We start from the raw sequence: 24383 nt of genomic DNA, 5'->3' as shown, positions 1-24383 counted from the left end.
ATATCTTAAGTATAAGTTATAAATGTATGTATATTTATGTACATACACATACAGTTACAAATGCATTGGTGTGCATATGTTTGTATGTATGCATATTTACAATTCCAAAGAAGAGTTGACTAAAAACGAATACGGTGTGTAGCATAAAATCAAAGTTTATATACAACATACACAAGAAAATATATGAAATTAAAGGAAAATCTGTTTCTCTTCTACATAAGTATGTAAATACTTTTGCGCTCCTCGTCTACTACGACTAAGAGAGTCTGCAATAGGGGCAGCTAATGTACGCTTCAACTTACTCTGACTGCATTGTAGTTCTAATTGAGCATATAAGTATTTCATTAGACAACGGCGCGACACGATCTCGGCATGCGAATCGTTCAGCACGGCGCCGGTGACGCTCATGTGTTCGCCACTCACACACTTTGTGCCGGTCGACACGGAAATTACCTGCAAAATGAACCAGTAAAAAAGAGAATTATTGTGTGCTAATTATTGATAAGTAGCAAAAATGGTTGGCAACACACTTTGGCTTCATTGAAATTCATGTCTTCGGTCATCACAATGCCGGCGAGCACTTTGCGTCGCGAATACGATTCCTGCCCTTTAATGACCTCCATGAATTTCTCCAATACGAGACGACCGATGGTGTCGGCATGTATCTGTGGCAACTCCATGGATGAGGTCTTGTCGTCAATGGGCAAGGGCACATTCTTCTGCGGATGCATCATTGGGCTGTAGGAGATGTTGCACAGTGAAGCAAGTGCCGCTTTGGCGGCGGCATTTTTGGCCAGCTTTTTAGAGGGTCCTGAAAAAATATATACAAAGTAATATAAAACAAAAAAATTAATTTTCATATATTGCGCATACCTGTGCCATCGAACTTGCTGTTATTCACTGTTACAGTCATTTTGAAGCGACAATTGTTCTGCGCGCCATCTACAGTCGAGCAATCGAAGTGCACATCGTTGAAGAGCTCATAGAGCAGCATAACAGGTCCCTTATCTGGCACTTTCTTTTGACCATCCACAGTGATGGCGCTTTTATTTACATCTGTTGGCAGGTTTGGAAACACATTTCAACATTTTAAAAAAATAGAATTTTACACGAAATAATAAATATATTTTATTGTATATTTTATTTAGTTTCTATTGTGTAGCTTATCTCTATACACCGTTTGAGGCTGCGGATTTATTATTTTTCATAACGGCAAGTGGAAACTTGGGACAACAACCAAACGTAGAGACAAAATATATAAATAATAAACGGGCGGATTAACGGTTAATAACTGTACGTGGGACATTAACTCAAGTTGAAGGGAAATAAAATTAACATTAGAGGAAAATAATGCAAAAAATTGTTAGAATTAACGGGATTATGAACCAAACAAAAACCATTCAATAACAAATTTATACTTTTTAAAATAACATACTAAAATTTCAAATCGATATCTCAAAAGGTTTTTGAGTTACAGCCATTTAAAGAGTAGCCGCCCAGTGCAATCAGCTCCAGCAGTTTATCTTTAAACGCGTTTTTCTCAAAACAAAATTTTTCCGATTTTGTTTACAGTGCTTACTCGAATACAAATGATGCGATCATCATGCATTTTCCGTCTGCCTGTTCTGTCTATAGAATCGAATTTTGCCAGGCTAAAAACGACCAAACTTTGCAGTAAAATTCAACATTAAAAAAAATGCTGCAATTTTGTAAATTTTTGGTATTTTTTTTTTTTTTTGATCGGGTTCGATTTGTACGGAGACTATCTTCTGGTTTAACGGGCATTTTTTATTTTTGACTTTCATCCAAGGAGAAGACCGGAATCACTGCAGCAGTGGAGGACTCTTATTTTTAAAAAATATTTAATTTTCCTTTTTTTCAAAAGTTTCACTCTGTATTTTTTAAACATGTATAAATATATCATGAAAATTTCAAAACAATCGATACAGTATGTTTTTTTTAATCCCAAAAATCGGCAGTTTTTTAGGTGTGTCCCTTAAGATAGGCTTCAAATCACGATAAGCTATTATGAAGGCGTTCCATTGCTCTACCTTTCAGAAAGCATAATTCGAAAAATCGAACATACATAGTTCATACAAGTAGAATGTTCATTTCTGAAAACAAAAGTTATTCTAAGATCTTTCTCTGCTCGCCGTGTGAAGACGTGGTGTGATTTTTGCAAAGATATTTTTTAAAAGTTCAGTAAAGGCGATGAATTAAACATAACTCTATATCATATGATTAAATTTGACTCGAACTGTTCCATTTAAACTGCGCGCACACACCGAATCCATACATTTTTTTCCCAGATTGGTACAATCCTCTTTATGTTCGTGTGAAGTTTGATCTCCAAAAAAATAAAGAGAATATTCGTTTTTTTTTTTAATTTTTAGTTATTTGTCTATCTTATCCAGCGCTTCTTTCAATTGTTTGTTTTTAATTTTAAAATTCCCGTTAATTTCTAAACACATCTGGTATGTACGGTAAGTTTTACTATGGAAAAAAAGGGATATCTACATCTCTTAAGGAGAGACATTTACCTAAAAAGCTGAATCTTTTGCAAAAACGACGTCGAATTGAGGTCGAAAAAGGGATGCTTGACAACGTTGCTAAGGTCCGTACATACATCGAACGCATCATTACTAATGATGGGACGAAGGTTTATAAAGGTAACCTCGAAACTGTCCATTGTTGGACATCGAATGGATCTCCAAAAATGAGCCTAAAGCAAAATAACCGAAATTAGCTGAAGGGAACGCCATCTTAGCCGATTTACTACAAGTATATGCTTATTATGGTGGAGCGAAAAATTTTTTTTTTGCTTAGCCTGAGGGTAAAATCTGTAGTTTATAAAAAAAAAAAAAATTTTTGGACAAAAAATTGTTTCTTTAACATCTAGAGGCGACCCACTCAGTTTTAAAGTAATTTTCGAATTAAAAATTTTTTTGGTTTAACTTGTGACGGTTTTTGACTCAAAACTTATTTTAACGCTCGTTTAAGACTTTTTTTTTTAACTAAAATAATGACCGCAAAAAATTTTTTTAAGTTGATTACTTTTAATTGGCCAGAAAGAGTACTCTTCACAGCTTCTAGAACACTTATCAAACATTTTTTACAAAATAAAAATTTTAACTCGAAATTGACTTCAAAACTGAGTGCGCCGCTTCAACTCCACAAATTTTTGAACATTCAAAGTATTAAATTTATGGGCCATACACCTTACTATACTGAATTATGCCTATTCTTATCGCAGTTTGAAAACAGTGTTCTTCGTAGCACACGAGTACATGTGTAGATCGGAGATCGACTCATAAGATAGTCGTTGAACACATTAACTCTGCTTTACCCGATACTAAGCTCAGCTTAAAAACTCTAAAAATTCGTTATTTCGAAAAAAAATTAAATATAATACCAACGCAAAAAACTAATAATAAAATATAGAAATCAATGAAATAAACAATAAGGAACAAATAAAATAAAAAACAAATACTTGCTTGTCATGCTCAATGCACAATCGGTTACCCTCATGAAGGGTGTCAGTTTTTTAATAAATTTCGCATGCCTGAACAGTGCGTCTAAAAGCGGGACTAATTTATCCGTGCTTATGTTCTCATAATTCACAATACCGTTTTCCAGATGTTCATCGCTTGTGAAATCAAGATTACACGTCGGCTTCAGTGGTGTTAGTACGGCGCCATCTTTAAATTGTATGAAACTTCGTAGCGCCGTGGCGGCCGCCTCGATGCGTGCGATCTTCTTGCTACGCCCCTGACCCATATACTTTTGACCATCGACCTGGAAGAAGTGAGAAGGAAAAAAGAGAAATTATTAAGCATGTCCATATAATAAATAATATATACATATTTATAAAGATAAGTTATGGAGAAAAAAGTTTTTTTTGTTTTTGTTTAATCAACTTTTGAAAGTCCTTTTTTTTAAACCAAAATTGACTCGTGCTAGTTTAATCGTACTTACTCTCTAACATAAACTAAATGAATCTCAATCTCTCACAATTACTTGTTGATCACATGACTAAATAAATATCAGTTCACTGAACTATAAATAATAAATTTTTGACGAATTTTTGGTAAACATTTTCTTAGTTAAACTCTGTTTTCACGATTTCGGTCAAGTGTAAGGGGTTATACCAGTCGACTGCAGTCTAGAGATCAAAAAGGTGTCTTACTTTGACAATTTATTCTGGAAATAAATAAATATATAAAATTCCTTTATTTCAGGCTTTATCTGATCAAATTTGACCCGGACTGATCACTACATTTTTACGTCATTTAAAACAAACTTTTATTATCGCCTTCAAAATAGGCTCCTATTGAGCCAATACAAGCATGTCACTGCTTAATTTTCCACACATTTGTTATAAGCCTCGACTGGGATGGCCTTCAGCGGCTTCAGCAAACTTTGGTTTTTTCGGTGTCGGCTTAATTTTAGAGCACCATTCGCTGGATTAGTCAGTTTCGACGTCATGTTCATAAGCTCCATCTCGTGACCACTAATTTTGGTACGAGTCTAGTATTGCCATGCTTCATACCCAAAACATTAACCGAAATGTGTTGCGTCGATCCATAAGAGCTGTTCAGATCCTCTACCAACTCTCTGATGCCAACACGACGATTTTCAAGCACTGTTTCTTTAACTTTTTCGATGTTATCGTCATTAACAGATGTGAATGGACGACTCGCATGAGGCGTGTTTTCGATGACTTCGCGACCTTCACTGAAAGCCTTATGACACTCACAACTTGTGTTTGTGATAGAGTAGACTTCCCAAAACAGATCTGCAATATTTCAACGTTAACCGCGATTCCTTTGAAAACCAAATTTTGAAGCCAACTTGTTGTTCAATTTGTTTTTCTATGGTAAAACTCGCTAGACAAACTTTATGCGTTGTCACCAAACCACGCAAACTTAAAAAAAGGTTGCACCAATCTAGCAATTTTTTTATATCGATTCGAGTGGATGAGTCTTACAAGCTGGATAATGGTGTAGAAAATGGCAACTTGCGTCCGACAAGATTTTTAGCCTCTCCACATGTATGCCTAGTGAAGGTTTCAAGTAAGAACACTTACGAACCTAAAGGCCATACAATTTTTGAAGATTTTAGGACTGCTTAATTTCTAGATCGTGTTTTCCTATCTATTAAACGCTTGCTAAGTATTTCGTCAAAGCTCGCATTAATTTACATATATTTTTGTATTTCAATATTTAAAATTTTCAACACTCCTGGTTTTTTTTTTTTTTTGTTTTTCTATTTTTATCTAACCCCTGTTACTTAAAGTTAGATAGATCAGCGCACATTGACTTTTGTCGCCTATCTCGCACATGTGACCGCATTTGTCATCACTGCAGCGTGTTGCCAGCCCACATACATATATACATATGTTTGCACGCAATCTCTGAACAAATCAGACGACAACCGCTAACCACCCAACAACAACAGCAACATCATTGCAAACTCCAATCGCGCACCCACCACCGCGAAGCGAAAGCTTTCATTTCTAGCGGAACTTAGAAAAACCAGCGATGTAAGCAACAACATTATCACCCACATGCTGCAACAACACTGGCAGTATTAACCACATAAAACAGCGTCAACGCCCACACACCACACCAAACAACTTTGTGCTTGACTTGGTAGCGCTGCCGGATCCGATGAAATTGTTTGCATGCGCGTGTGTGTGTGTGTGCGTGTTGAGCATAAAATCGAATTATAACGGTGTCGCTTTTGTTCACTCCAACTGACTTTTGCTCGAGTTTACTCGCACACTCGAGTCCCCACGTACATATAAGAAGTCCATAGTCGTTGAGGTTGTGAGCTTTTTCGCTTTTTTGCTTATTTGCTTTTTTCCTCGTGTTTTTATCTTAAACTTCCTCTTTTTGAATATTCCAGCTTAAGTATGTTGCAGTGATAAGCGCAAAAAGTGTACCAAAAACCGTTAGAGCGACTCGCTGTTGCTCTACTTGTTTTCAAACCTGATTACGTGGTTGCATATGTGTATGCCACGTGGTTGGTTGCAAGTACATATGTGTGGGTGTGCTTTGCCGTGTTCGTGTGGGGCAGCATCCTGCTTTTGCAGATTTTACTTAGTCAGCTTCGCTGGTAATTACAGTGCATTACGTTGTTAAGCTTACATGACAAGCGCACGATTTTCCTTCTTCTTCCTCTTCTACATGTTCCTCTACTGGTGAGGGGTTGTCAGAGGTTAGTGCCACTTGTGAAAAACTCAGCTGTCTTTCATTTTAAGGAAATGCTTAATTGCGAGTAATGGATATTAATTGAGTTGCTGGAAAAGTTTCAACATGTATAATGCGGAGCGTAAATACATATATTATATAATGTATGTATGTATAGAATATATGCTAGGACTTACAAAAATTCTGCATTTATTTAAAAGTAGATAAGTTATTTTGAAAATTTCATGGAAAGCTTAATTCTCTGTTCCAAATATTATAACTGAGATATAACAGAGCTTTACTAAAGCCTTTCTAATACATGATGATCATACTGATATCAAAGTATATATTGAACTGGAGCCACCTACAACTGCATCCCTGAAAACTTGGATCACTGTGTCGCAGAGGCTACTCGTGGTGACTTTTTCTCTGTTTACGAAACGACGAGGGATATGGGGATGGGGTGGAGTCGCTGGAGAAGAGGCGAAGTGCGTTTTTTATGCATAGGTTGAGGCTAGCAGGGAAGGTTGGAGGGGTAGTTTTCTGTTAGGAGCTCTGCCTCAAACTTAGCTATCGGCTACCACACCACTGTAGTGTTCTTCAGGCAGAAGCGGCTGCTGTGAACGTACTGCTACGAAGTGCAGTCTCTTTCAGAAAGCTGGGCATTCGTTCCGACAGCAGAGCGGCAATACTAGCGCTGAGTTTGCAAACTGTGCGCACAAAGCTAGTCATGGAGTGTTTGTCCGTAATAGGAATAGCATCAGGCTACTTCATCATCAGAATCGTTGGTCACCCTTGCGTCGCTCACATCGAAATGGAAACGAGTTGGAGCTTCATTGGTATCTTGCGTTCTGGCACTGGATCAATGGACCTCGCGTGCGCTTAGGAGATGTTGTTCGACGATCCGCTTCAAGATCGTTTTGGCCTAGAATATCGTAGGAGTTCGTACGGAACATTGTCCAAAAGGCATTCATAAAGTAAGGCTAAAAATATTGTCGGACGCAAAGGACGAGCCCTCTTTTCATTCGAAACAGGAAATATCACGAATGTTCTTAAAAAAATGGCTCTATAAGATACCACAAAAAAAAAAAATCAAAAGAAATTAAATAGCGGCTTCCATTTGGATAATTGCAAACTTATAACACGATTGTCGAGCCTATTATACCGAACATCGACTGAGACATAGATGGTCTGCCTGCAATCAAAGATTTTTTAAGTTCACGTTACCGATTTGCAGTCTGTATATGTTATATTATATATCGTTGACAAAAACTACATTTCTAGCAATATTTTCATAGAAACAAGTCAAATAATGTTAAAGTTAGAAAGTTCGTAAAAATTGCCGTACGCAACTGCGGACTTTTCGCAGTGTGAGCAGCTAACAATATTGGGAGTGTGCGATATCAGTAATCAACAACATAGTCGCTGGCATTTGATTTCAGATGCTATATATGTTGTATGTATTGATCTTGTACCAGCAATATAGTGAAAACAATCTTTGAAAGCTGAAATCTTTCTCCGAATCTCGCAACTTTCACTTTGCACTTTCAGAAATATTATGACAACATGTAAACTCAGGACTATCAGAACTAAAGACCTAAACTCAACAACTATACGTACAACTATAGGTATAATACGTATAAATAAGAAGACGTAAGTATGTATGCACGTATGTTTAAAATACTATAAACATGGAAAACCACTTAACACACCAAAACCGAAGCCGATTCAGCAAGAATAACCGTTTTGCTTTGTATAAAAGTTGAAGTAAAATTTTCGAACAAAGATTCTTTCTCCGCCTTTGCTTGCGGTTGCCATGAAAGCAAACAAAAAAGTGGAGTATAAAAACGGGTTTCATCAACAGGAGCATATAAGACGACGAATAAGAGTATATACATACATAAACAAACATACTTGTATATACGGCTATACGTGTGTGTTTCTGAAAAACACTGAACTGGTTTTTTTTTACAGAAAATACTTGGTTTCTTTTATTTTTACAGGCAAACCGAACTATTTTCTTTAAACTTGTTTCCTTCCTCTGTGCGAAAAGTATGAAAGAGCATGTGAGGAAAAGTTTGGGAGGCGCAGAGAAAAGGAAGGCGGCAATAAGCACGTGCAAGCTGGCGGAGAGTTAAGCCTTGCTGAGACGTTGGGGAGCTGGCCAAACAAGTGGGTGCATATGTGTTTGCTTAATGGGTTTACGCACGCGTCAGAGAACAAACACAGATACACACACACGTATATGCATAACTACAATATATATATATATATATATATAATGTATGTGTGTATGCGTATGCTTTAAGCGAAAGCAGTCTGCGTGTGGAGGAGCTCGTTTTTTGCGGTGCCTCAAGCGTCGACAATGGCTATGGGTCACTCCCGCCAGCTGATATCAAAGCGTATTGCCGAGCGCATATGCAAATACATACTTGTATGTATATGAACACACACTCACACACCTACATGCATGCATATGCAAAGTGTGGCAAACACATGCCAGCCATTCAGATTTGTTGTTGGAAGAAGAAAAGCCATTTCCGCATTTTGCGAGGACATCACAGCGGTTGAATGAATGGCAAGGAATGACATGCCATGAAATGAGTTTATTTTTGCTTTTGTTGTTATTGTTGTTGTTTATTTGCTTTGACTTCTCTGCTGTTATATGATACGTAAAAATCAACATACATTAACAAGAACAAAACAGTTTTGGCTTTCGTCTGCATTGCTGGTACTTTTTTTTAACTTGTTTTTCTGTTTTGCTTTTGCAAGCTTCTGTATGGCGTGCGAAAAGCAATAGTAAATTAAGCTACTTTTATCATTTATTTATTTTCCATGTTTTACTTTATTTTTGTACACGTTTCTCTTTCTGCATGTTTGCCCACGAAGATGAAGTGTCGTGTAAGTTGAGTTGCAAGATTAATTGTGTAACAGATTAGGCTGCAGCAGCAAAGACGTCCGTTCGTCTGAGTGCGTTTTATATATATATATATTTTTTTTTGTTATTCCAGAATGTGTGCCAAATTTAAGCGGTAGGCTAAATGGAAAATGGGTCGCTATACTCGTATGCTTTGTAAGCGAGCAGCAAACGAATACTCGCTTAAATTTCAAGAAAAAGGAAAGCAGCAATATCGGTCGGGTATTTGATTCTTCTTCTTGGAAGGGAAACCGCGAAGTGAAATCAAAAAGCGCTTGAATGCTGAATGCGGCGGCGCTTAAACTTCGTTGGCGACGATCAAAAATTGGTTACAAAAGTTAAAAAAACAAGAAAAAACGTTAACTTCGGTTGCACCGAAGCTTTTACAAATACAAAGGTTCCTAACAAGAACTTGATTCCGATCTAATTTCGTGAAGATGTCTCTTCAAATATAAAAGTTTTCCATGCAAGCACTTTATTCCGATTGTTCAGTTAAGATGGCAGCTATATGCTATAGTCATCCGATCTATACAATTTCTTCGGAGATTACATTACTGCCTTAAATAATAATTCATTCCAAATTTCGTGAGGATACCTCGTCAAATGAAAGAGTTTTCCATACAAGCACTTACCTCCGATTATTCAGGGTATATGGCAGCTATATGGTATAGTTATCCGATTTCAACAATTTCTTCGAAGATAACATTGTTGTTTTAGGAAATAACTCATGCCAAATTTCGTGAAGATATTACGTCAAATAAAAAATTTTCCCATACAAGCACTGGAATTCCGATTGTTCAAGTTCCCAGAACACGGTGACCATTGAGGAAAAGGTGACAAAAGTTCACGATATCGATATCAGTAGACTTCTCAAAAACTTGCGTGATTCATATACTGTACTAAATAGTGGGCATAAAAAAGCTGTCGGATCGATAGATGCTGCGTTTGCTCACTCCGAATTACCAGCGACACCATAAGTCCACTTTACAACAGTCTTTGACGCTGTTAAAGCGCCATCTGGTGGAGTTTCTGCAACGTTTTGTCAACTTCGATGAAATGGTACACAACAGAAAACGAAGAACATTTGGAATAGTGGTAATACTTTAGCCGACCATGACTGTCCTATTGGCCAAGAAGGGGAAGTCCAACGTTCAATATCTACTACCTGGAGTAGAGAAAACCGGTCACAGGGTTCTATTATGACGAGTTATTGAGCCGATGCAATGATGTATTGTAGAACACAATTTATATATATTCAAATTTGGCGAAGAAAAAAGAGCTCTATTACCACGATAAGGAACCAGCTCACACCTCTGACGTCGTCATAGCCAAATTGGGTGAATTTGACAACGAACTGCTGCTCCTTTCAACATATGGTCCACATTTGAAAAAGTCATTCGATAGACATAAATTTGGGTCGAATGAGGATGTAGTCGCCGCCCTTACTACTTTGCAGCTTGCCTGAAAACGTATTTTATGAGCTGGTTAAAGAAGTTGAGTCAAGTAATCGCCATATTTTTTTTTAATTTTCGGTTTTCTGGAATAAAATTTTCCAATTCGCAGACTTCAATGTTGCTCAGCTTTATCGAAAATTAAAACAACTACAGTTATACATATTTGCAGTTAAATAGAAGTTATTTTTTGAAATTGAATTACAAATTTTACCCTTTAGAATTATTGTGAATATATTAACGGTGTTTTTTTTTTACTACCGCAAATAAAAAATCGAAAAATAGTGTCAACTGGGATTAGTGCGAGCTATCTAATGGCCAATTTGCCAGACTAATCCACTTTAAATTGCTGCAACGACCGCAGCGCGAATGAAAATTTTACAATTCAACTCGTTCACTTGTCAATAGCGGCGACAATAGTTGCCGAGGCTCAACGTTTTATCTGGATTGCACGGAATAAAAATCGGAATGAACAAATAAATGTCATTAGTTTTTGTGTGGGTCAATTTAGAATTACAATGACCGTACAAAATGGTCAAGCGCTCAGTTGACTTTTTCAACATTCAACCTCTCCGCCATTTGCAACACAAATAAAAAGTTGCGGGAATAAACAATAAAAAGAATGCACACACGCGCGCACGTGATAACGATGGTGAAAAGTGCTGCCAGCCAACTGCCGCGTTGCCAACTGCGAGAACTCAATTGTTATATTTTTGTTTGACAAGCACTTTGGCGCGGCATTAGAGCAATCAAGCGTTGAACCGCGCAAACACACGCGCTTATAAAAGTACCCGCATACAATATACATAACTATATTTATTAGGGTGAACCAAAAAAAACAAAAAAAAAAAACTATCGAATTTATGAGATTAAATTAACATACTACATATATACAGAAGAATCAAGAAAAAATGTTAGCTTCGCTGCAACCGATAAATACCCTACAAATAAAAGTTTCCATACAAGGATTTATTTTTGATCGGTCACCGAGGTTAGCTATATGCTGTAATAGTCCGATTTAAACAATATATTCGAAGATTGTAGCGTTGTCTTGGACAGTAATCAATGCCAAACTTCGTAAAAATATCTTAATTTCGTTCGGTCAGTTTGTATGGCAGCTTTATGCTATAGTGATCCAATAACGGCAGTTACGACAAATGCGTTGCTTTTTGGAAAGAAAAAAAATTGTGTTCAAAATTTCAGATCGGTAACTCAAAAACTGCGGGACTGGTTTCCCGTATATGCTATACAGACAGATGGACAGACGGACATGGCTAAATCGACTCAGCTCATCAAGCTGCTTTATATACATATATCATTTATATATATTTCTATAGGGACTGCTTTGTTTTCTTCTAGTAGTCAAAAACTTCGTGTCAAATATTAAAATACCCTGTTCAGGGTAATAAAATATCCCTGAAAAAAAAAATTTTTAACTTAATTTTAAGAGGTGTCGATGCTAAGAATACCATAATTTTTAAACCGTTAAGGATAAAATGAAAAATAAATAAAATTTACTGAAAAATCTACCTCAGGGAAATTTTTTCAGTTCAAAAATTCAAATATTTAAAAGCTGCTGCCTTGCAGGTATATTTTTATGTTGGTTTAACCCATAATAAACTAGATAAATTGTTTTTTTTTTTTTTGGGCACACCCTAATATTTATATAAAACGCTGGCCGCCGGCTACGCTATGCCAACCTTTTCAAAAGCGCTCTTGCTGCCCCTTTCAACGTTTCTGCGTGTGCTCAAAAACACATACACACAAAAATACCGTTAGTTTGTGCAGCATTTGTGAATTTTTTGCGCGCAAATATTTGAGATTTCAACTCGCAGGGAAATTAAAAGCATGTGTATTTGCCAAAGCGTGGCAGAAAGCTTTTTTATGAAGCGTAGAAATTCTACAAGCGAAACACACAACTTGAAGAAGGTAAGGAACAAGCAAAAGACACAAAAAGAAAACATATTTTTGTTTACCGTTATAATTTTTTATTTACGTCAAATTTTCATTAAAATGTTTAAAATACATAACATCAACAAGCAAAATTTTACTTATAAACGCTGTGCCTACATCTTAAATTAGAAAACTGTAAACCGCTCCTCCGCCACCAGTGAAGGGTAAACTGTGGACATTTTTCCTTAATTTTAATGCAACTTTTTCACATTTAACCGAAAACTCATTTCTTTTTATGCACTTTCGGGGTTTTAACTCCCGGTTGACCTGACCTGTACTGAGCGCGGTCCGCAGCGAGGTTGGCACATACCTCTGCAGCAGCCGTAATTTGGCTTGACCGAGTAAATTTAATCAAGCCAACGCTGGCGGTGTGGCGTTTTGCCAGCGAGCAACCTGCAACAGCTGCAGTGAGTAGCAGCATTTTAGGCGCTTTACAGCGACATCAGCAAGCGCGCTTGTCATGTGCCAATACCGCACCGCAGGGATATATATAACGGTAAATTACATGATTTTCGTAAAATACTCGCACAACAAACGACATAGCCTGCTTCAAAGTGCTTGTGTGAGTGAGTGTGTGTCGTGAGGAAATAGGCCGCGAGCTTACCTCAAATTTATCGCCATAATATTACATTGGCAACGCTGTGGATTACCGCATTTGCGGCTATATTCTGCAAACGCGGTTGTCACACAAATGAGTGCAACATTTGGTGGTAAGCGGGTGGACTTATAATATAAGCTGGTAGAATGCAATTGCAGGAGAGAAAGGTTGATGGAGAGCTAAAGCTTAAATGAGAACAATCAGTGCAGTGTGGCCAACTTGAACTTTTTTCGATATTATTCTTCGAGAATCAAGAAGTGAATATTTACTGTATTGGATTATTGGAGTAGAAAGACGAGTTTTTGTAGAAAAAATATCCAACAGCGTCGGGAAAACAATAATATCGAGAAGATTAGCCATGGCAAACCAGTCAGACCAACTAATTCAGCTAATAAATGAGTACTTGCAACAACAGCTGGCAGATAAAAATTATATAAATGAAAAAGAGGTGCTCCGCCATGTAGTCACGAAAATTCTATTTATTTTTGATTTAATCACTATGGTCCAGGACGGTCCTTTTGAAGGTCTTAGCTATTATCTTTGATGAATTTCATTTCATAACCTCAATCGCTTCAAGACCCATACCCTTGAAAGGATATTATACTTGACGTTTTCTTTCCAAAACATATTTTCGTACTAGAAAAAAATTATAACGAAACGTTTCGTTACCAAAGTATTAGTCAAAGTGTTCAGAATCGATCCGTAATAGCTGTTGATGGTCTCTACTCTCTCTTTCTTTCTCTCTCCATTATGCTAATATTGAGTTTATGTAAAAATGGGTCAGCTGATCGAACAGTTTATATGGCTGCTTTATGCTTCAGTGGTCCGATATCGGCGGTTCCAACAAATGAGCATTTTTTTGGAGAGAAAAGGACGTCTGCAAAATTTCAGATCGATAACGCAAATCGACTCAGCTCGTCATGCTGATCATTAAGATATATATTTTATATTGTCTCCGACGTTTCTTCTGAGTGTTACAACACTTACACTTCGGCCGATATTGGACCACTATAGCATGTGGCTGCCATACAAATTGAACAAACGAAATTAAGTACTTGTATGGGCAACTTTTTTATTTGACATAATATCTTCGCGAAATTAAGCATGAGTTATTTTCTTAGGCAACAATGTAATCTACGAAGAAATTGTTTAGATCGGATGACTATAGCATATAGCTGCCATACAAATTTAATGATCGGAATCAAGTTCTTGTAAGGAGCCTTTGTATTTGGGAAATTTTTTTTTTCATCTTATTTAGACTTAATATCGAAACAGGATCCTAACTTTCAACAGAAACTTATCACGTCAAAATATTTGTTTGTTTTTACGCCAACAGGCTTCTTCTTGGAAATCTCTACTTTCCTATGGTGTAAAAAAATATATGTATATTAACATGGTAAGTTTTCTTAGAAAAGGCGAATAAAAACCCCACTAAGGAATGTAAAGCTGCGTTTGTAAAAAAAATCGCATGCGACATGATTATTTTGAACTCTTAGATTGAAGTTGTGTCAGACAAATACTAGCATTTTCGATAAAAAATAAACTCTCTGAAACATTTTTTCGATAATTGAACCTTATCTAAGTAGTTCTCAAACTCCATTATTTATATATCATACTAGACTTTTTAACGTACAAATTTTACTTTTCGCTAATTTAATATTAGCTTATGATATCCACAGACGAATTGCATGCGAAAAATTTGTTCTTGGCTTTCAGATAGTGCTGTTAGCAACAACATTTTTTGCGATATTTCTGCTAGATCTAAATAATACTCAGACTCTATAATTTTCGATTTTCGATTCAGGAATTCGAATTTCAATGCATCATACATATTTAATACTAATTAAAAAATGTTTATGGTTTATTTTATAATATTTTGAATTGAAATAAAGTGAAGTGAAAGCGCAGCTGCCAAAACCACATATTTCCCTTCAAGCATTAAAAAGTGCGCCAGCAACTGCTTTACATTTTCATTTTTGAATAAAATGTACACTGAATTTAAAAGCAGGCGAATAATCGATCACCCTAGTGTGTGAAGAGAAATGGAGAGAAGCCATTAAATACAGCAGGCGCATTGCGGTAAAACTACAAAATCTTTAAAGGCTCAAAAAAACAACAACAAAAACATAGTAACAAACTTTGCCATGCGCCAAACACAAAAACAACTACAACAAAAATATATGGCCGGAGGCGGAAATAGGCGGTAATACGTAAAAATGGCACTTGCCAGCGACCCCGAAACACACGATTGACCGTAATATAACGTAATACACACGAGTGAATGCGTGATAATATATATATATAAATATATACTTGTACATATTTACTTGTGCGCATACAACCACAAGCCGGCGTAAACAGCCGAAGCCGAAGCGTAACGGAAATGCATTTGCCGCAAATTCCATATGTAAATGTGTAGACGTGTGTGTGTGTGTGATTTTAAGTGACACACACATATACTACAAACACACACAGTAATGTGCGTGAAGCGAACGATGACGAGGTAGTGTGCTTGGAACGCGACATCGCAACGTCATCGTCGTAACCATTCATAAAACAAACGGAAGTGTGGTATTAAATACGTTGAGACCCCACTACGCCTATGAAACATGAACCGGAACTGCGAACGACGTACGTACGTAACAAAAGTAAGGCAACAGCAACAACAGTGAACAACAGACATGTGACGACGGAAAAGTGGACTTACTGCGACTCTGCTATATGATACACAAACGCACACACATATATACTACACATACATATACATACATATATAGAATATAAGTATGTATGTATGTATATGTTTATTTGGTTACATATGAATAACGGCATTTAAAAGTGTGCATCGTTTATCGTCGTTTCATGTTGCTTACAGCCATTAGAGCCCAAGCGGCAGGACACTTTGGCCGACCGGCAGGCTGTTGTGTTATGGCGAACAATTGGCTCGACGGCCACCGAAGCTCTTAAGCTGCGCAAATTATATATATATGTGTGTGTGTGAGCAAATTTGTATGTGTATGTATGTTTTTAAGAGCATTCCCACGACGCGAACGATGATGGGTCTCAGGTTGTACGTGCAATTTATAAGTTAGCGAAGAGTGTAATCCCGTTATGCATCGCGTGGGCTCGCTGTCGAAACTATCGTCGCATCATCGAAATAACCAAAGCGGATAGTGGCGTCGAAAATCCTGCTGTCATGTGAGTGGGTGAGTGGGTAGTGTTGGTTGGCAGCTGTGCTGCTAATGAAGCGCCATATACTCTGTACTCTACTGTAGATATGAAGATGTATGGGATGAGTAAATATAAGACTACTGTTGTAGTCCCTAAAGACAAAACATAGGTGCTGTATTCTTGCTTAAATGGTGAGTTTTACGAGTTGGAAATTTCGTTGCAGTTTTATCGCAGAGGTGCAAATGTGCGTAAACTGCAGTAATCTCTTCGCACAACGTTCATAGATTTAAGTTATAGCCCAGAAGAGTTCCAATTTTTTTATGGAATTTTCTCACATAAACAGCTCTTTGAAGGGCTATGTCACACCTTTGATTTATTATACATTATATTTACATAAGACGTTTCGAAACTGCTTGAAATACGTTGACCCTATATTTGGCTAAAGAACATGTAAAAAAGCACAATGGAATAGTGAACTTCAATGGTGAACCTGACTATCTTATTGACCGGAAAGGTCAGCTACCATTTTCTGAGATTCACAAAATGTGTCTACAACAATTCCTTGAAGGAAGGCCAACCAGTCACAAGGCTCTTCCATCTGATTAAAATTGGACTTGGATTGGTTCATTTAAACTGCCCAAGCATAACGAACTAATAATTTTTTTTTTTTAAATAATAAAATCTCTTTTTTTATGTGATATTTAATAGCTGTTTGTTTACGCCACGGAAAGTTTATCTGCGGTTTTTACCATGAAAAAAAATTAACGAGTTTGTTTGAAATTTTGTATTTCTATAGGAATCACTGCTATGGAATCCGTGAAATTGTTGGAAAAATGTTCTGTGGAGAGCACTTTATTACGAACACAAACATTTGAGTGGCACAAAGCGTTCAGTGATGGTCATGAAGTCATCGAAAACTTGCCTCATACGAGTCCTCCATCCAATACTTCTGCTAATGAAGAGAACATCGAACAAGTTATAGAAGCAGTGATTGACTAGCGGTCGCAATGGTGATGCTTGGCAACGTAGCTGACAACCCTACATGCAACAAACTGGTGACGAGACGTGGGTTTATGAATATTACATCGAGACTGTCCAACAATCTAGCGAATGGCGCTACAAAAATGAGCCGAAACCGAGAAAATAAAAATATACATTGAAGACACTTAAGGCCATCACAGCCCAAGCCTGTAACAAGTGTATGGAAAATGGTATTAAGCTATGGCATGCTTGTATTGGCTTAAAATAAGGAATGTTGTAGGCGATAATAAAGATTTGTATTAAAATGTGTTTTTTTTGTCAGTCCGGGTCAAATTTTAGATGATTCAATTCTTTCAAAATTACCATGTCCCGGCTCACACCTTTACTGTAAACTCCAGACTTGGCCCGATGTGACTACCTTTTTTTCCAAAATTGGTAAATAGTTACTTATCGGACAGAAATGTTTATATAATGGGGAGGTTATTAGGTAATTGCTGCCGCAGAGGCATACCGTTATCGTAATTTATATTATGTCAAAACCACACTAATACCACTTTTGCTCACATAATCTAGATATCTATCCAATATTTATACAAAATAATTTTCGTTAAAAAAAAAAAAAATCTTCAACAAAGCACTCCATCATAATAAACACATGGTAGGCCCTGCATCTGCGGTTCTCAACAGCCTCTTCATGAAACTTTTATGGCCATTAGTTGCATAATGAAGTGTACATGAACCGCATAAAAGCAATCAACATGCTCATATACACACACACACACACACAAAAACACAACATTTTTGAGCTGCATGTTAATTAGAAATTTTCGTTAACTTTTCACTCAAACGCGGGACGCAAAATTCCGCGTGCAAGCGTGCGGTTTAGGCTGCCGAGTGTGCTTCTCACATTCCCAGCAAAAAACACATTTACGACATTCGCGCCAAATTCCACCATCAACTTCATTACTTGCTTGTTCAGCTGTAAAAATTGCCGTTATTTTTAACTGTACTTAATGCAGGCAATTAAAATTTTTCATTTCCCAATAGCAACTGTCAAACTGACAGTTAATTTATATTTCATGCACTGACAGCGCGTGTCGAAGCGAAAATATTGCGGCAATAAAATTGACAATATTTGGACGACAGCAGCTGGCTTACGCAAAATAAACGCATATTTTAGTGAAATTAGTTGCGAATGATGTCTGATAAAAGTTTCATAAAAAAAAAATAATAATAATGTAAAACAACAAAAATGGTCGACTGACTGACTGACAGTACGCTCAACACTTTACGATCTATCAAAATATTGCGTTAAATTTGGGAACTGCTGGACTGAGTTGTGACCGAGAGGTCGCACGTTGGCTAAATTAGCAAGCCGCATCAGAGCTTGTCAGCAAGCAATGACCGCATTAAATGAGTGACACATTTCTGTAAATGAAAGTATTTATTTTTGGATTTAAATGACTTTGCGCGAAGCCAACAACGAAACACAGTAACTTGGCAGCGTAATTCCACACAAAAGTCGGAGCTTTAGTCCTCCGCAAGTCGGCTGCCATGAAACAACGAGGTGCATTGTCGGCGCTAAGACCAAAAGCACATAATATAAGGTGGGAACATAAGGAGCGTGGCGACTTCGGGGTATGGAGGCATACACTAAGCCACGCCAGAAAACAAAGCGCTGGCATACTCAGCGTCGCTACTTCCTTCACTTACAACAATAGTGCTGTCGCTACTGCTGCCACCGACAAAAACAAGAGGAAAAACTCAAAACACGAAAGAATAAAATTTTAACAAACGAAAAAGTGTAACAATGTAATGTTGGCCGCAATTCTGTGCGCGGACTCGGCGCTTTTGGGCTTACAGCATCGCCGCGCGCTGGTGCGCTATGACGATCAGGCTGTGTCGTGTGTGTTGTTCGCGGGTCGCTTGGTTGGAGCTAAATGGTGCGAGGTTCACGTGAGCCAACCGGCATTGCCAAATCACTGTTAAAATGGAGCGCAGCATGCCCTTCGGTTATGTGTGTGTAAGTGTGTCAGTGTGTGTGTGTGCCGAATGTACGTCGGCGACTGTGTATAATTAATTGGACATAAAATTTACATTGCAACACGCTTACCAAAATATTAATTAAGAAGCACAAAACGAAGTGGACATAAACGGCACGTTTATATGGTTAAAAGAATGTTATGAATAAATACAAAGAAAAGAAAAATGAAAAAAAAAAATATTTAATTCTACTTTTGCAGCTATTTATAAATAAGTTTAAGTTTAAGTTTTTGCAAGATGTGGTGTGCTAAACATGAATGAGCTTTCAAGTGCAGTTGCACGTTCGGAGTTATACACTCAAGGCGCTTCGCGATCTCTGCTCAATTCTTTAATAAGTAAAAATTCGATAAGCAAAAAGTGACAATTCAAATACGATACCGTTATACTGAAATGTGTCTAAGTTCGTAAGCACTTTCAGAAAACAAAAATAGTAAAAATGATGAATTAGATCGCACATCAATGCTCCAGAAATTTTTAAGTCGGTCTTTATAAGCTTAGTATGCACCGACTCCACCAAATGTCGAAGAGAATATATACAGCCGCTCAATCAAAAAGAAGTCGAATAGAGGTTTCGAAACCGGAGCTCAACAACAAGGCATTTCTTGGCTATATTTGTCTTCCTGCGAACCATTTTTTAGCGAAAATCTCTGCTATCGTTCGTTCGTTTACTCTTTTAAAGACAATCAGGGCGAATACACCGACTGTCGACACAGCGATTTAAAAGTTCGCAGTTACATACTAGACTGATATATGATTTGCTTGAATGCTCGAAAAGGCTTAACAGATCGTTCAATTTTAGAATGAACTAAGCTTTGCATTTGTTCGAAGAGGGGCTTTGGTGACAAAAAATTCTTAATTGTTTCCAAAGCTAGCATAATTCCGTTCTTTATGGTTTGCCCGGTTGATTGAAGGGAGAAATTGTGTTATGGCACTGGACCGCCAGGGGTCACACATACTTTGAAGCTTGAAGATTTTTTTTAATTTGATAAAGCAATTATTAATAAAAAAAATTTAAAGAGTTTACTTAATTAAGCCATTGTTATTTTATTAGGCGACTACTAGTTGTGTGTTCGATACGTCAATCTCCAAGTTTTGGCGATTAAAATACATCTAGTGCGAGTAAATATTAAATATGTAGCTGTGCTAGGCATGTTTATTGACCCCCATTGTCCAAATAAATCTAAATATAAGTTTTAATTTTATAGCAAATATACAGTTTCAGTCCTTCAATCTGTAAAAAAATGTTTTCGTATATAAATAAAACACTTCAGTGAGAAATTGTCTAAGATATATGTGAGTGGTGGATCGTCGCAAAATTATGAGCGCTCGCAAAGTACTCCATATTTTGAAGCTCTCCGCGAAGCAGCAAAGGGAATTCGTCAACTCCTTTGATGTAGTGATGTGTGATTGTGACGGTGTTATGTGGCTGGTTTCGTCTCCGCTGTTCAGGACGGGTGAAGCGGTGAATGTATTGAAGGTGGATGGCAAGCGAGTACTCTTTGTGACCAATAACAGCGTTCGGTCGGATAAAGATTATATAAATAAGTTCATCGAGAACGGAGTGGAGGATTTTCAAATAGTAAGCTGATCAGTGTAGCTTTGATTGAGTGTATGTTTTTGTATGAGTGCGGTTAATAAAGACCTGCCGTGAGTGTTAAAAAAAATAATAGAGTGAAAAAATAGAGTCTGTGATCTAGTAAAAAAAAAAAATCTTTTAGATATGTGCTTATGTTTGCTAATTAATCGTTTGCTTATTTACTTTAACCAGCACGACATTATGCATCCAGTAAAGGCTATGTTGTACTATATCAAGAAACATAATATAAAGCAACCGATTTTCTCATTATGCAGCGCTTTCGGAAATGACAAGCTTCGCAATGGAGGCATAGATGTGAGGACTTTGGTATGTATAATAAACAAGGGAATATATGGATTGGACCGATTATTTTAAATTTAAGCATGAAGCCATATTATGTCTACGATAACATAGTATTTATAAAATTAATCGATATATTTTACATAAAGTCAACCGAAAGTTCGAAAATCAAATATTATTTATATGTGCTAGGGGAAGAAGCGAAAAATGTATAGCCTAATTTCATTCGGAGATCTTAAAAATTTACTAATATTATCTGTATAAACTCAGCCGTAGACTCTGAGTAGTCCGATTGCGATCACTGATCTATAATTTTAAGCGAGTTATATAGAAAAAGGGCGTGGTTATAGTCTGATTTCGGCCATTTTCTCACTATAACATAACGATATAGAAATAAAAATTCTCAAAAGTAACATAAATGTATATATTTAAGTTTAAAAATTCAAGACTTTCTCTGTAATATTTGTACTACTATCTCTGCAATCATCTGGATAAACTTTCGAATAATTAGGAAATTATAGTGAGGATAAAGGTGAGTAGTCGCATCAGAATCTAAGTGTGAAGAAAATTACAAGATTGATGGTATCGTCATATAATGGCATATTGCTGCATAAAAATATCGATCTATTTCTAGGACAAAAACATAGACCAGTGTAACCTAAGAATTTTTAAAGTATTTTGTTAAAACAACATAACTTCAATGTCTTTTTCACTGCTGCAGCTCACCAAGAAAGACGTCACACCCGCTACTTTGGAGAGAATCACAAAACCGGAACAGAAAATGGGCGCAGTGTTGTTTGATATTAATTTGGAACTCTCTTATACGCAATTGGTTGCGGCCACACGATATCTAGCAGATAAAGATTGTCAATTTATTGCTGGGGGTTTAGAGCGAATGTTACCAATGACAAGAGAGATAATGGTGCCAGGTTTGTAAAATACTTGGACATTCAAATATTTATGAGCATACTTCGTTTAATTCATGTAATAATATTTCCCTCAGGATTTGGCGATTTTCTCGACACTCTTAGGCGCTTCACACGACGAGAGCCGACAATAGTTAGCAAACCGGCGCTGTTGCTTGGTGAAATTTTGAAGGACGTCTATAAATTGACCGAACCCAAGCGTTGCCTGTTTGTTGGCGATTCGCTGAGGAACGATGTACGCTTCGGTCGGGATTGTGGCTTTCAAACATTGCTCGTATTAAGTGGCAGCACATCTATCGAGGAAATGCGTGCAGCAAGTGCGGAGGACCAGCCACATTTTTATGCGGATGGTATGGCAGATTTTATAGAATTATATGATAATACAGGCAAAAATGCTTAAATATTGTATAAAGTAATGGATGTGCCATAAATGGTATAATTGTTAGGTAATGTAGTGTGTTTGAAAAAAATTTTTTTTTGTCAACTTAAAAAATTATATTAATAGGAATAATTTGGATATTTCTATATAATTGTTTATATTATTATTTTTTCTATAATTTAATAGCTATTCTGTCTAAAAATGGCTATAAGAGAGGCACCAAATGAAAACTGTGAGGCGACAGGATTTGGATCAGCTTGTTAGTCGAAATAGCTTTACCCATGCTAAGGTCGTACTGCATTGGCAAATGATGATTATTTGTCTTTTATCAAAAAAAAAAAAAAAAATGGTTCCTTTAGAAATTACTGTTTGATGTTGCAATAGTTATAGTAGTTAGAAATCCGAAATAGCAACAAGGAGAATTTTGCTAAAAGCACATAGGCCCTGTTATTTTATGCTCGTGATTTGAAAGAGATCGCAGCCGTACAAATCTTGGTTATTGGCCAGCGTTTAAGGAGCTAACGGGAGATACATAGGTCCATCACTAGAATATAAGAGGACAGTGAAGTACAAACACATCAGATACAAATGAGGCAAGGGTAACTATTATATGAAGCTCGTCTGTTTTGCAGTTTCCGGTGATACCGCTGTGACCAAGCACTATCAGCGAGTTTAAGATCAATATTGGCGTTCTGCTAACTAAGTGAATGCATAACTCTCTGAAGAAAGCTCTACTTCGGTGCTATATATCTAATGCTATCTTAACGGATTTCATTTCCACATATTTGTAAGACAGTGAAGTTGTTTACTAGCCTGAAGCTAGAGTTGACGGAGAACTCCCGACAGAAAACTCCTCTCCAATATAGTGTTTTCGTCTCCTACCAAGCTTAACAAAGCTTGTTATGCAATACCCGAAGCTTAAAAAAAAACTAAACTCACTTTTGACTCATCTGGTTCTTTTTAAACAGTTACCCTGTGTGCTGTTCGAGGTAAAGTCTCTTAAGCCTTGCAGAGAGAAGTTAAGCTGTTTTTTTTTTCTAAACTTGTATTGCCGTTTACTCAGATATATTTACAAGTATTTAAAGAAAAATGTATGCCTCCACAGCTGATAACTTTCCACAAGAAGCGAATAAATTTATTCGGTAACCATTTGCTGCAATACTCGAGTGATGTATGGCGCGATATGTGGCAACGACTAGCCGCAATTCTCCAGGAAATCACGCACAAGGACGATTGGCAGAGCAAACAGTTGGAAACCGACAATTTAAATTACGCACAATTGCATTAACATTTTGAAATAAAGCGCAGTGATATTGAATTCCACACAGTCACGCATTTGCATGGAAACGATTTTAATGCAAAAACAGCAACAACAACAAACGGTGTATAGTATTTCCCGCACGGAGCAGCGGTAAAGCTATTTGTCGCAGAAAAAGTTGTATGCGGCAACAAAAGCAAAAGCACGAACAAAAAAGGGGCGTTGCAAGGCAATAAAACTTGCGACTATTTGAATTAATCAAAACGTTGGAAAATTACCGACACAACCCAATTAAATGCACATGCGGCGCTGAGCGGGTGACGAAGAGGCGCGTAGATATGAATGTGTTGGCAAAACACACAAAAAAAAAATGCCTGGAAGTTACAACAGAGAGTTACGAGAAGCAAAGGCAAGGGCGCAAAGTTGTTGGCACTGCCGTTTCAAGTGGAACGGAAACGGAAACAAATATTCTTGCTTACATTGTGTATATATGCAGCTAGCTATAACGATGATAGTCAAAGTGCTACACTTTGTGCCACACTCGCTTACCAGCGCGGAGACAACTGACAGCGTCACAAATCAGTAGGCCTATATTGACCAACAAACCAGCTGAATAACGGCGATAGAATCACTGTAAAA

At 37.1% G+C, this 24383-nt stretch overlaps 2 protein-coding genes across 5 annotated transcripts in view; one reads left to right on the top strand and one right to left on the bottom strand.

The window, feature by feature from the left end:
- Positions 1-24383, bottom strand: part of Adar (Adenosine deaminase acting on RNA) — a 129486-nt gene that overhangs the window by 8830 nt on the left and 96273 nt on the right. For 3 of the 4 annotated variants that reach the window (XM_036368658.2, XM_036368656.2, XM_036368655.2), the window contains 4 exons: positions 3495-3795; positions 874-1056; positions 531-811; positions 303-453 (listed from right to left, as the gene is read on the bottom strand). In XM_036368658.2, coding sequence (XP_036224551.1) covers positions 303-453; positions 531-811; positions 874-1056; positions 3495-3795 — 916 coding nt within the window. The remainder of the gene's footprint in view (positions 1-302; positions 454-530; positions 812-873; positions 1057-3494; positions 3796-24383) is intronic. The other variant, XM_036368657.2, reaches the window with a different exon arrangement.
- On the top strand, positions 20548-22527 carry LOC106621670 (uncharacterized). Its single transcript, XM_036368663.2, has 4 exons — positions 20548-20884; positions 21074-21208; positions 21903-22110; positions 22185-22527. The coding sequence occupies exons 1-4, from the start codon at positions 20624-20626 to the stop codon at positions 22505-22507; spliced, it is 927 nt and encodes a 308-aa protein (XP_036224556.2). The 5' UTR covers positions 20548-20623; the 3' UTR covers positions 22508-22527.

This window comes from Bactrocera oleae, chromosome 5, assembly GCF_042242935.1.
Source record: "Bactrocera oleae isolate idBacOlea1 chromosome 5, idBacOlea1, whole genome shotgun sequence".
In the NCBI taxonomy this organism is placed as follows: domain Eukaryota; kingdom Metazoa; phylum Arthropoda; class Insecta; order Diptera; family Tephritidae; genus Bactrocera; species Bactrocera oleae.
This window is presented reverse-complemented; position numbering and strand designations above follow the sequence as displayed.